At 33.0% G+C, this 15,045-nt stretch overlaps 2 protein-coding genes across 2 annotated transcripts; both read right to left on the reverse strand.

Moving 5' to 3' along the window:
* Positions 1-1,684: 1,684 nt before the first annotated feature.
* Positions 1,685-4,103, reverse strand: LOC139896703 (DNA-directed RNA polymerase II subunit 4). Its single transcript, XM_071879341.1, has 7 exons — positions 4,020-4,103; positions 3,735-3,802; positions 2,905-3,013; positions 2,524-2,601; positions 2,377-2,410; positions 2,214-2,282; positions 1,685-1,978 (listed from the first exon to the last, which is right to left on the reverse strand). The coding sequence occupies exons 2-7, from the start codon at positions 3,781-3,783 to the stop codon at positions 1,901-1,903; spliced, it is 417 nt and encodes a 138-aa protein (XP_071735442.1). The 5' UTR covers positions 3,784-3,802; positions 4,020-4,103; the 3' UTR covers positions 1,685-1,900.
* A 3,007-nt stretch (positions 4,104-7,110) lies between these two features.
* Positions 7,111-9,186, reverse strand: LOC139896704 (uncharacterized). The gene is made up of 3 exons (XM_071879342.1): positions 9,049-9,186; positions 8,809-8,972; positions 7,111-7,389 (listed from the first exon to the last, which is right to left on the reverse strand). The coding sequence occupies exons 1-3, from the start codon at positions 9,149-9,151 to the stop codon at positions 7,309-7,311; spliced, it is 348 nt and encodes a 115-aa protein (XP_071735443.1). The 5' UTR covers positions 9,152-9,186; the 3' UTR covers positions 7,111-7,308.
* Between the last annotated feature and the right edge of the window lie 5,859 nt (positions 9,187-15,045).

Consider the following 15,045-nt stretch of genomic DNA (forward strand, 5'->3'; position numbering starts at 1 on the left):
TCAACTCAACAATTGGGCCGTGAATCCTTTTTCCATACCACATTACCTTAACAATCCCCACTACCAAAGTCAACAACAAAACGCACCTCAAACGCCTCAATATAACTCTTCTCAAACGCAACAGTTTTCTCAACCTCAAAGCCCTTACATACCACAGTTTGACTCACCCGAACTAGAAGATCTCGAACGTGTTCACCAAAGCCAACAAGATTCTGAACTTGTTGAAGAAACTCAAGATGTGGCCGCGACTAGAAAGGAAAAAAGGGCGAAGGTTTTGTGGTCCGACGAGGAATGTAGGATCTTAGCCGAGTGTTGGGTGCATGCTACTCTCAACAGTTTGGTAGGAAATGCACAAACGCATCAATCTTTTTGGGGTGGTGTCCGAGAAGAGTACAACGCTCAAGTGGCGAAAAAAAGACGCATGGATCAAATTACGGGCAAGTGGAGCAAAATGGCCAAAGATATCAAGATTTTTATCGGTATTCACGACAAACTCTCAAAGCATTGGCCTAGTGGTAACAACGACGCCGATATAATGGCGGCATGCAAGAAGGCATATTATCATCAACAAAGTAAATCCTTCCCGTACGAAGAAGCGTGGAAGGTTGTTAGAGACCAACCTCAATTCATGACTTACGAAACAGTGGTGACCGCCAAACGTCGTGCAGCCGAGCCTGAGCCGGTGAATTTGGGAGATGCTGAACAACCTCCGACTGATACCCCGACAGTCAATTTGGAGAATTTATTTCGAAGTCCATCACTCCGCCGTCCACCAGGTCGAGCAAAGAGTCAAAGGAGTTCTACGTCGTCGGATGCGGCATCTCGTTGTTCAACAGATGATGCTAGGGATGCGGTTTATAATGCATCAACTGCGACGCAAGAGACGATGAGGGCGATAAGAGAGGATGCTGAGAAAAGGACTAGAAAGTTGGAAGAGCAAGTCGACACTACTGTAATGTTGGAAAGTTTGAAGCTTCTTTCTCAACCGGTGTCTTCCGACATTCCACCCGAGCAGTACGAGTTGTTGATGCGAGCTAGGAGTGACATAATGAGAAAGTACTCGAGCAAGTTCCCGCAGCGTGATTAGAGTTTATTGTTTTAATTTCAATGTATTGTACTCCGTGTGTTTTAATTTCAGTTTATTGTACTCCGGGTGTTTTTTAATAAAATAAATTGTTGTTTTTATTTTACTTATTTATGTTTTAAATTGTTGTAATTTTATATTTCGTATTTTTATTTGTATTTGTTTTTATAATAAATGTAGTTATTGTAATTGTTGTTTTGTATTTATTTATATTTTGTAAAAAAAATTTCCATGACAGTGCGTCATGGATGTTAGCGTTTAGTCTTTGGTATGTCATGGGATGAAGGAGGAGAGAAGGTGCTGATGTGGCGCTGATGTGTCAGTCAGTTTATCCATGACGGACCGTCATGGTTGAGAGTGGTCTTAATAAGCTGCACATTAACATGTATTCACATGGCATCATGAATACATTTCAGAATACTGGAAATCGTATCTTAATTGTGTCTCATAACAAAGATTTCATAACTAATAAATTTAAAATCATACAACCTCATACTAGCAGAATATATAATTCTCTGGTCAAGCTTCTATGATCTTTTAAAGACATACTTCAGCATAAATACTTGTGCATTAGTCTCATCAATTTATCAAAAGGTCAACTAACACAAGAGAAACTATATTTGATATTATGAGATTAGAAAGATAATTAACATAAGAGAACAAGTAACCTCCAATGCGCTTAATATAAGTCACTATCCCATCTGAGTGTTCACCATCAGATGTCGATTAAAGATTTTTTCAATATCATGAGTAGATAACACGAACTCATTGGAATCTTATAACCTTAGTGACGAGAACAATAACAGTACGAAAAAACTACTCAAACTTCTTGATTAAAGACATATCATTTAGCATTTTCTCAATCGCTTCGTCATCATGTCCACGTCCCCTTGACTGCAAAAATACAATCATATTATCAACAAACCTATTCATCATTTTGCATCTGTTTGCAAGTTTCAAATATGAAGACCGTTTTTTAGGTGTTGGGGCTAGTCCCCAAACTGACGCGTCGGTAGACTCAGCCGACTTTTACAACAATGTCTAAAATAATACTCCGTATAACTCTTGAATCTTAGGAAAAAATGTTTGTTTTTATTAAAACCAAATGGAAACGAAAAAAGATGAGTACCTTGATAGACGGGACCATTGCAATGGCTTCCTCCACAGTTTCAGGGCAAAGGTTTCCAAGAACACAAAGCTGCATGTAAATTGGAGGACAAAACGTGATTTAAGAATCGAAATCAAAGTGAGACAATAAAAATAAACTGGGATCACTTGTCGGAACACTTTACCTCAAATTCTGCTAACTGGTATCTACTCAGTAGTCTGTATGTTAGTTAAGAAAATAAAATTGCTTCTATAACATAAGACAACATCACATAACATGATCAAGAGCTTTAAAAATCAAGCTTGAAATAAATTTATGTAAATGAGGATACTCTCGGACTTGTCTAACAGCATCTGGATTTTTATAGCGACTGAAACGCTTCACGTATTGCAGTGACTTCTCAAACACTCTGAACAGGAAGAATGAAAGCTTTAGTGTGTACACAGCATTTGATATTTCCATAATTAAAATAGGTAAATTAACTAAATACACAATTCGATAACTGTATAAACTAACATTATGAAATATGACATAGTATGTTGGACTAAATTATTAGGTAACCAGCGATTTCAGTATCATTGAGAGAGACAGATACCTCTCAAAAGCAGGTTGCTTTTTAAAATGCAAAATTATAAACTTTTATGCGAGTATTCTCAAATTCTCACTAAGAACTTTGAGAGAAAAACGTAATCAAAGAAGGAATAGTACTCACTGAGAGACTTGATTCATTGGATCATCAGACATCTGCTGAAGCTGCTCAAATTTGTGTTCAAGAATCAAGGAGACTTCACAGTTCATCAAACACTTGGCCTTCAAAAATTCTGAAAACCATACAAAGTTAAGTAATCAACGAGACAAAGTTATTAAGAGAGTGCAAAAACAGTCCCGTTATTGGCTAAGAGATTGGGCACAAATGACTATATGTGTTTGGTGGATAAGGTTAAAAGTAAGGTTCACTGGTGGAGAAATAGGTACAACTATAACTAATTGCACCTGTCCTTCATCTATGCAAGTTTATTGGGCATCTGTTTATAGGATTCCTTAATTAGTCAGAAAAAGAAATTGATAGTCTGCAAGCCAAAGAATCAAGGTAATTTGGGAATTAAATCTCTCAAACATTGGAATTAGGTTCTACTGGTTAAACAGTTAATAGATATTTACTGGCCTGAAAGATTCCCTTTGGGTCAACTTACTCAAGCTCAAATGTAGAAGCATTTGAGAGGTTGACAATGGAACACGAACATCTAATAGTTGGGGGGTGGAATCAACTGGTTGGTATGCATTGTATTGACAGGACTGTTTATCAGGTTAGATATATCATATATGTATAGGTATTTGGGTATGTATTGTATTGATAGTGATAGTGCTGTAGCTGTTTGTAGTTGGTCAGAGCAGGTCCTGATGCAACTTTGAGTTCATTATAACTTTTATAGTTTTTGAAGCTAATATATTCACAATTTCAGAGATATAAAATAAACAAAACAAAATTGAAGAAAACAATGGCTATCAAAAAAGGATCTACAAAAGGGCAGAAGATTTTACCATCGCCAATTTTCAGCTCTGCAGCATTCTCTTCTTCTTCTCCAGACATATTGAGAGAAAAATTAAACCTGAAAATATATATATTGAAAAATAAAATAGAAATTCGGAGCCGTAGTTGCCAAAAAAAAAAAAAAAAAAAACATGGTCAATTGTCGACATAAAGAAACCCTAAACTACAAACTGAATCGAATAATCGAATAATAATATATAAATTAATAAAGAGATGAAAATAATCATTGAGGTGCATCGGATTTAATTAAAGATGTTTGGTAATATGGCAGATACCTCGAACGAAGAAGGTGGAATTAGTGGAGTGCAAGACCTAATGGAAGAAGGGTATGAACCGAGTAATAAAAAGGGTGTTTGATTGGGAAACCGACTTAACAATCGTATTTAACGGCCGGTTAATTTTAGGATCACGCTTGCTATTCTATTGAAAAATTGGGTTGGTTATTTGAACAGATAAGAGTAATCGAATAATTTAAAGTTGAATGGTTCACAATTTGAATAATTTAAAGATACGGGGAGAAGTTGTTTCTAAATAATAATAAAATATTTGATAATTATTTATAAAAACTACTCTGTAAAATATAGTTGTTTAATAAGTATTCATGATATAATTTAACAAGAATATTACATAAAAAATTTTATGCCTAATAGTTAAGAGATAATTCCAGTTCTAGATGGTTCAACACTGAATGTTGAACTATTCAGCATCATCTGTCATTCGAAGGTCAGAAACAAATGCGATGAATGCTAAATGGTATAGCATTCAGCATCGAAATATTCCATTAAGAGTTAAACAAACTCACCCGAAGATTTTTTTTTTTTTTTTTACCAAACGTAACTCAAAAATATGTGAGAGATTATTTTCTAATATCAGGGATGCGTTATTTCAAGTTTGTGTATACAATTTACGTTTTATATTTACAATTATATTATATTTTATGTTCATATTTTTCGTTTTATGTTTAATGTTTTATTTATCTTTACTATAACAATATCATTATTGATATAATATCATATGATATCAATAAAAAACTTTTAATATTACGTTTTATCATTAATAGTTGTTGTTAAGAAGTATTAATGTGTTAGATAAGACGGTTAATGTTGAATTTTATATGACGGTTACTAAAATGTACACGTATTTTATACACTTTAACGATATCCTTTTGAGTTGTCATTATAAAATTCTTAAATAAAATATTTACTTTACTAAATTTCGACCCTATTTTTAGTAAAACAAAAAGATCAAATTAGTCCTTTTATCATTACTATTCAAAAATACGATGACGGTTTTTACCTTGACTGCTACATTAACACCCGGGTTAAAAATATCATCAATTCAACGAAAAGAAGAAAAATACAGGTGTTAACTTTTTAAGTTAAAAGATAAGTTGAATTACTATTTTCTTAAAAATGTGTATCCGTATAACTTGTTTTTAAGATAATCCAGTGTATTCAGTGATATTCATACATTGGTGATAAAGAAGCCGCCTTTAGAAAACATCTTCGACCAGTGACGGAGCTTGGAAAGATTTTTGAGTGGCCAAAGTTGTTTAATGTGTATTGTACTTTAACAAAAAAAAAAAAAAAAAAAAAAAACATGTAGTTGTTTCCGACATTCAAGCCAACATTTTTGAATGGATTAATTGTCGTGGTAAAAATGTCAAGCTAGAGTAGCTAGATTGGTTGTCCAACCCAAAGCTATTCGATGTTAATCCAAACCCCAAATAGGGAATAGGCTAATTAGCAGGTTTTTTGCTCCTTTCCTTGATCTCCTTGACGTGAGATAATATGGGGTAGTTCGAATTACTTTGTAGCTGAATCGCTAGCACTGTAAATTGTTTCTATCTCAGCTTGTATTTTCAAGTCATGTCCGGTAGATTGGTTAAGGCTTTAGGGTGTTTTCCTGTTCGTGGTTATAATCCCTCGTGTTAGTATGTATAGTTGATAGTCTCTCGAGTCTTGTGATATTGGACCTTTGAGTCCTCCTGATGTAAATTATTTCTTTTACTAATAATAATTGTTGATCTTTTAAAGAAAAAAGTATAAATCAACTCTGTTATATATATATATATATATATATATATATATATATATATATATATATATATATATATATATATATATATATATATATATATATATATATATATATATATATATATATATATATATATATTTATCATTTTCTTATTATTATTTTTGAAACTAATTTTTTTTATTTTTGGCAAAAATATCGATAGCATTAAACTTCGTCTTTTCAATCAATAGATGAAAAAAGACAAACAAGAATACAACGTACACACAAACGCAACAAGGCTCGAAAGCAGTAAACAATTCCTAACGCTAAACAAAGAGCAGTCGCTCACTAAACCCAAGCTTTTAACTACATAACTACAAAACTAACCTAAACTACAATCTCATAACATAACCAAAATAAAAGACCAAATATCACTAATCAAAGACAAGCAACACAAAAAAATACGTAGCCGTTCGCAAGTTTCCTTCCCACCCCTTTACCTTTCCGAGTTTTTACAATCAGTTTAACAACCACTCCATCCACTTTCAAACGATTAAAAATCTTTCCCTTCCGGTTTTTAATCTCATAGGAGGAAACATTAGTCGACCCACATCCTATCCTAATGCCCGGCACGAGCGTAGAAAGTGAACCTTCCATCTCAAGCTCCTAAAAAAGACAACCTTTCTATCCACATCAAGACCACGCAAGTCATCCTCTTTGTTAATGTCTAAACCTGTTGAAACAAAACCCGAAGAGCTCTCATTTCCTTCCATGAACAATTTTTGAATTACCTCACCACACGCCAAGTCATCATTGTAGTCTTTAAGCTTAAGAGAACTCAAACCCGTAACCCCTTTCGCCTCAAATCTTGACTCCTTTAACAATATCCTTTCCTTTCAACTTAGCCCTTTTTAAAGCATCTAATCTTTCTACAAAACTAGGCTTGGAAACGGCAGAAACACCCTGATTAATTATTACTCCGTACTTATTATGGTCAATTTACTGATTAATTAGCGATTCAAATTGTTTACTTACGATTACCAGTAATCATAATTTTGAAGATATGCTTTATAGAATAACTTATAGGCACAATAAGACAATTTATGTATTAATTAAATTTATATTTTATATTGCAAATACAAATACTACGTACATATTAACAAATCAAAAGGTACAGTAAATTATTGATAATGTAAATTCTGCAGAACTGATTTGGTCATAATTCATATGGATTCCAAAATTGTACGGGAAACAAAAAGAGCAAGACAGTACAAACTTGGAAGATTGAAGTTTCAAACTTGGTGAGACAACTTTTTGTACTTTAAAAATATAAATTGCCCTTTTAACTCCAATTTGAAATGGTTATTAAACAGTAATTAGACGGTAATGCACATAATGTCTTTGCAAGGCTTCTAACATCCAGATCACAAAATGATTGATACTGCAAAATCTATTGCATTATAAATTCCAAAACGTCAACGAAAAAGGTAAATAAAGCAAACAAGGATTGGTAATTACTCCAAAAAACTACTTTAAAGTTGGAATTTATTTGGTTTTTGGAGGTTCAACTCGAGGCCTCCAAAGTCCCAGCCTGTACTTGTGGGCATACTTCAATATCAGCTTCCTCTGTTGCATCAAATTAACAGAGATAAAGTAAGTGTAAAACTATATACCAGAAATGAAGTATTCAGCTGATGTAAGTCACTAGATTAAGAGTGTGTTTGATAAAACTGAATGATAATGGTTCATAATCCGAATTATTCAAAGGTTTTGAATGAAGTTACTTCTGACTAACGATAATCTATTTGATAATCATTTTGAACGAATAATGTGAATGATGTAAAATTACCTTATCAACCTTTGACATGAATAACAACTACTCCGTACAATATAGTTGTTAAGTGTTCTTGATTTAATTTTAAGAGAATATTACATAATATTTAGGTGCTTAAGGTTGAGAGATAATTTTAGCTCTAAATGGTTCAACACTGAATGCTAAACCATTCAGCATCATCTATCATATCATTCAGATGCCAGAAACAAACGCGCTATGTTAAGAGGTAAACAAACGCATCCTAAGTAAAAAATATGGTAGCATAATTTATTGGTTTGCAAAAAAGTGATTCCATGTTCACCCATCTATCAATTACTGCCATGCACTATAGTTTTGATTTACTCGGCTTAAAGAGTAATAGCTAAAAAGGTTTAAACGCAAATATATAAATACAAAAATCGGTATCCGTGTCACCTGATTCGGTGTAAATGTAGTTTCTGGTATGGTTACGGTTGTGCAATACATAGTCAGTAGTGTAGATCTCTAGAGCATCAATACTATCTTAAAAGAATATGTGGTTGATTCATGTTTACCAGCTCATATATTTTAGGGTACATCATCAGGATATTCTATTTTCTACATTATGGTCAAACATTATTGGAACTATATGTAGATGTTCTTTCTACTCAGTTCCTTATTATTTTGGTCATTTTAACGTATTAGATTAGACAAAGACGCCAATAAAGGTAAAAGGAACCAATTCTCACGTCAAAAGGGTTAGGATAAAAAGAAAATAAAAATAACTCTTCCCCAAGCGGAAAAAGTGAAACATATTTTTCCAAAAATTAGCTATTCCGGATGTGCCAACGTGTAAAGAAAACAAACCCTTATTCGAATTATGGGAGACTATTCGAGCAGGAACATCTTCACCTGATTTTCAGCATTTCTACTCGATGAGATCACTAATGGTTATATATCAACTAAATTGCATAACATACAGATCTAAATTGTTCAACAATACATTGTAAAAAGACCTATCTACTTCCACCAGTCTCGCACCTAATTCTGCAAACTAATAACTTTTTCAAAACATAAGCTTTATGAACCTATAAAATTTGAGCTCTTTAATCAATCATGAGCATACACATAACATATACCTCTAGGTATAAACTCATACAGTTGATCATGATTCAAATAGCATTACAAAATTAGAAAACCACCAAATCAATAAACACTTAAAACCTAAAAAAATAACAATAAATCTCACTTACGTGTTTGCAAACTTTTGGATCACCACCGATATTAATTTTCTTCAGCTTCATTGAACGAGCAACCAACAGATTCTGTAAATCACCAAATTCAGATTCAAGTTTATCTGCATACTGCTCTACTCCGTTTCCGATTCCGTTCAAAAACTCCGGTATACCAACTTTCACTGTAATTTAAACAGCATTAATTTTAGAAATAAAAATAAATAAACTAATACTACGGAAGTGCATGAATCCGATTACCGTGGTATAGATTTGATTTGGAAGAATAATTAGCGACAAAAAATTTAGAAGGAATTAGTGAAGTTAGGTTTTGTTTCAGCAATTGCGTTTGTCTCCACGCCATATCTTTAAACCCTAGGGCTTTTTGCAAATGAAGATAGTGAGAAAGGGATTTTAGCAGTGGCTCCAAAATTGCCCGGTTATAGAAAACCCGACCCGGTTATTTATGGCAATAGTGCATTAGTAAAAACTTAATTACTGTTATAATAATAACAATATTATTATAATGTGAATAGTCAATTTTGTATTAATACTTGGTCAATATTGGTTAGCTTTGTTTTTGTATAAATAGCCATGTATTGCAAGCTAAAACACTTGTACCATTTCTCACACTTAAAAAGTGTTTCCTTCTTTCCCTCAATTATCATCTTTGTTCTTACACTTCATTATTAGTATTCTTAATCAAGAATCAAACCACTAAAGGTAGTTATAAGCCTACTGAATTATAACATAATCAAACCACTAAAGGTAGTTATAAACCTACTGAATTATAACATAATCAAACCACTAAAGGTAGTTATAAGCCTACTGAATTATAACACGTTATCAGCACGAAGTGCTCCGTATAATCAAGGTTTATCTAAGCAAGCACAAGTCACTAATCAAGGTAAGAAATTCTTTAACGATATCTTCTATTATTTATTAGTAAGGTAAATATTATTATCATCATAAGTAAAATTATATTTCTGTAATCTAACTTTTATTAACTTCACTAACATTTATATTTATGTTATTTAAGTTATATATAGTCGGTTATACCGCCTGAATTATATTTATGTAATCTAACTTTTATTAACTTCAATAACATTAATATTTTTTTTATTTAAGTTATATATGGTCGGTTATACCGCCTGGATTATATTTATGTAATCTAACTTTTATTAACTTCACTAACATTTATATTTATGTTATTTAAGTTATATACGGTCGGTTATACCGTCTGAATTATATTTCTGTAATCTAACTCTTAACTTCACTAACATTTATGATTACTTATGCAATTAATCATTATTTATTTCATGCATACTAATGTTTATTCTTAAAATTTATTATTTATGCATAATATGTTTATTCTCTTAATCTTCGTATTTATACTAAACGTATTTATACTAAATGTATTTATAGTAATCGTATTTGTAATAATAAAATTCTTTTATTAAAATTATTATTAATACAACGAGTACATAACAGTCGTTAACGTCAACTAACGACGTTACAACGGTCATATATACATAACGGTTGTTAACGTCAACTGACGACGTTACAACGACTATATTTTTCAAATATAAAATAAACATCTCCGTTTTCACATTTTCACAAATCAATCTTCATTTTCTCAGATTACCACTCTCAAAAAGTTTTTTGTAAAGATGATTCACACAAGGATGATTTTCCCTATTGTATTGGTCATACTAACTATCATCATTGTTGCTAATATACCACGGGGTGAACCTATATTCTATCCCGCTCTTGTGATTTTATCATTTGTAATCATGCCATTATTATGTTGTTTGCTACTTATGAATTTAAAATGATTCTAATTTCATTTTATTATTTGTCTATGAATAGAAGTTGATTTTGATTATGATTTATGTTGTTCATCTTTTGATAATAGAAAATGTCGAATTTGAAAAGGCTTAATTTTGCTCCTTTAGAATCAAGTGGGAACAACTACTTAACATGGGTTATGAATGTAGAAAAACATCTCGAATCAATCGGTATTTTAGAAACCCTGAATAAAAATAACAATTGTTCCGAACAAGAGAAAGCAATAGCAAGTATTTTTCATAGTAAACATATTGACGAGTCCTTAGAATCTACTTATTATATGATCGAAGATCCAAGTGTATTATGGAAAATACTCAAAGATAGATACGATATTAATTATCAAGAAATAATGGTGATCCATAAAAGAATAAAATTGAAGATGTTAGTAGACGCTCTTATAAGAATCCCGTAGATTCTTATTAATGATCCGGTAACGTGGATCATCAGTCTAGTATTTCTTGAATACATGAACATCTTGTTTAGCTATACAAATAAGTCCCAAAAGAAAAGAAAACAAGAGTGAATCTGTTGAAAAATCTTGATTAAATAAACCCTGAGCTACCTTGAGACTTGAATGGTTTGAATTTTCTAAGATGCCTAGCTTGTTATGTATCACTCATAAATAAATGGTTTTAGACCATAACGCATATGTTTATTAAGTGTTATCTTTAATGTACTTCAGATTGTAACTTGTTTGCAGGTAATATAATTTGATTATCTTGTTGAAATATAACTCATTATTTGCTTATCTTATTTGAAGTTTTAGTATGAATCCTGCTGAAATACAACATCAATTAAATGGTAAAGACCTATGTATTGCAGATAGTGGTAACATACACACTATGATCAAATCTAAAAAATATTTCATTGATTTAAATCAAATGAAGGAATTATAAATACTATATCAGGTATTGCAAACTTGATATAAGGAACGGAAAAGGCAAAAATTCGTATTACCAAATGGTACGAATTTTCTGATAAACAATGCTTTGTTTTCTCCCAAATCAAAGAGAAATTTGTTAAGTTTCTCTGATATATATCATAATGGATATGATTAACAGTCAATGATAGCTGAAAATGAGAAATACCTATGTAGCACCAAAAAGCGCATATGATAAAAAGCGCATATGATGAAAAGCGCAGCGCATGTGATTAAAAGCGCATATGATTAAAAGCGCATATGATGAAAAAAACATATGATAGAAAGCACAGCGCATATGATTTAAAGCTCAGCGCATATGATTAAAAGCTCATATGATGAAAAGTGCATATGATGAAAAGCGCAACGCATATGATTAAAAGCGCATATGATGAAAAGGATATATGATGAAAAGCGCATACGATTAAAAGCACATATGATGAAAAGCACATACGATGAAAAGCTCAAACGATGAAAAGCTCATATGATGATTAATGAAAAGCGCATATGATGAAAAGTGCATATGATAAAAAGCGCATATTAGTGAAAAGTGCATATGATGAAAAGCGCATATGATGAAAAGCACATACGATGAAAAGCACATATGGTGATTAATGAAAAGTATATTGAGAAAAGAAATCACAAATGCTAAAGAATTCAAGGTGATATATATGGGGACATGCAAATTTACATGCTGCGACATTATTTCACATTAGAGAAAGTGCAACTCATAAATACTCTCCCTTACAACTTGATTTTGGCCGAGAGCCAAATATTTCCTACCATTAGAACATTTGATTGTGCAGTATATGTTCTAGTTTTACAACCACAACGTACTAAAATGGGTCCTCAAAGGAGGATGGGGATATATATATATATATATATATATATATATATATATATATATATATATATATATATATATATATATATATATATATATTAAATATGAAACATCTTCAATTATAAGATATATTGAACATATAACGGGTGATGTTTTTACAGCACGTTTTGCTGATTGTCACTTTAATGAAACATTGTTCCCTATATTAGGGGGAGAAATGAAAAATAAAGAAAAAGATGCTTCATGATGTGAACATCAATTGAGGTATATAGAACTAGCACAAAAGAATACGAAACGAAAGTTCAAAAAATAATACATATGCAAGAACTTACAAATTAGTTATTTGCAAGAACATGACATGTAGATCACAATGCACATGCTGCCAAACTCAGCTCTGATACCAACTTGTGACACCGCTATTTTTTTTTTATACGTGGCGGAAGCATAATATTAATTTAATACGATATCCACATTAACTATTGTTAATACAACCTGTGTCACGTGTCATTACAAAATACTTGTTTATACAGAGAAGACATATTTACAAAAAGATTATTGTTTTCATAAAGCAAGACAACATCAGAGTTGACTCCTATCAAACATAACATCTTCATGCCCGTCTTCTCCCCAAAAGCATAAACTACAAAAGCTAATAACCTGCAGGGAGGAGAGGGAGGGGAATTAGCACGAAGCTAAGTGAGTACGACTAACTACAGGCCATAGCATACATAAGTGTTATACTAATCATGTCACTTAGTCTAACACACAAACATCACCCAAGTGCCGTCTACAGAGACTCTGGCGGCTCGGTCAAACCATTAACCACCAGCTGATCGGACTGGGGCTTACCAGAAGTTCCTCCACCACCGTATGTATATACATAATCCACACGCGACGGACGCGTCATTCACATATATATACACCACGGCTGTCTAGGCCACCACATGAGGAACCCAACCCGCAGGTTGATCTCTCCTACCGAGGCCACCACACAATAGGGACGCACTGGGCTCCAGCAGACAAGCATCAACCAACATGCAGTCATCACAATGTACCAACTATCCACAACAATAAGTATATCTAACAAGCATGGCAGTCATAATATAACATGCTACTATATACTATATACTCCAGTTAGTCCCACTCACCGATTACCAGCAAACGAGAAGGTGTTCAGCTATCTAATCACTGAACCTTCTCTTTCTCCTTTTCTCCTGAGAAATACATATACACGAGTTAGTTTATGTCCATAAACACCAAATAACATGTAGCGACCCGACAAAATTGTCATTTGACGGCGCCGACTACTTAGGTCCCGTTACGTGGTCATAAGTCTTTAAAATAACATTTGACCAAAATATGTCGCATTCATTGCAAAAGTAAAGAGTGTTCCCTAGTTTACAAGAATTGTTCATCCAAAAGTTACGTTACAAAGTTATAAGTACAAATGAAACCTATGCGACACAATTTAAAAGTAGCCAAAAGATGCTCCATGTATGCATAAATACTCGACATCCAAAGCAAGTATCAAAATAATGAGCGGAAGCATGTGACACATATCGTTCAAAGACCTGAGAAAAACATAGAAATCTGTCAACGAAAACGTTGGTGAAATCATAGGTTTAAGTAAGTAAGTGAGTAAATAAGTAGATTGAACCACAAGATTTGCAACATCGAATTAATAGTTAATCATTCCAAAAGTTGTTTCACGAGCACCCAATTATCAATGCTTAACATTTCTCCCATTGAACCCCATCACTTAGTGCTAGAACATACACTGTTTCTCGAAAATATATTTCATTCGTAAACGGTAGCGAACCGTTTGAATGAGGGTTTGTCAAACCCATATGGATCCATACAACATAAGTTCTCGCTTACACCCGGCAAGTGTAACTAATGATAATCGAATTGAGGATTTTGTTCTAAACTCGTATGTAGAATGTTTGTTTTCCTGTACTTGTGTTCACTTAGTAAAAGAAATGTTTATGTTTTCTCATCCCAAATGTAAGTTCAAAAGAGTAAAAGTGGGACTATGATCTCACCTTGAGTGCACGAGTAGTAAAGTACTTCAACAAGTAAACGTGTGCAAAGAACAATGCTAGTCTTGACCTAAACAATAGGTTGTATCAATAACGGTAAACACGATAGGTCAAAGATGTTCAATTAGTCCTATGGCTCGTTAAGACTCGATCATAATAGCATGTGAATCAAATTGTCATGTTTCATGCAAGGTACAAGTATAAAAACATGTTAGAACGATTGCACAATTATTTGGTTAAGTTTGATTAAAAGTCAACTTGGTCGGGTCAAAGTCAACGGAAAAGTCAACGGGGTCGGGTTGGGTATCCGACAATTTTTCTAAGTTATATAATCATATATGAGCATGTTGGCCAAGTTTCATGTTAATCGGAGGTCCGTAGCATAGCAAACATTTTTATGTCAAATGACCAAAGCAAACAGCCAGTTTTAGTGTATCAGGACGGTGTCCCAAAATCAGGACGGTGTCCCAGTATGAAGAGTGGGACGGCGTCCCAAAATCAGGACGGTGTCCTGATATGAAGAGTGGGACGGCGTCCAAGAGGGTGGGACGGCGTCCCAAATGGCTTACAGGTCCTGTTTGCTGAATTACACAAGTGCACGACCCAAA

The sequence above is a fragment of the Rutidosis leptorrhynchoides genome, chromosome 3, assembly GCF_046630445.1.
Source record: "Rutidosis leptorrhynchoides isolate AG116_Rl617_1_P2 chromosome 3, CSIRO_AGI_Rlap_v1, whole genome shotgun sequence".
NCBI lineage: Eukaryota > Viridiplantae > Streptophyta > Magnoliopsida > Asterales > Asteraceae > Rutidosis > Rutidosis leptorrhynchoides.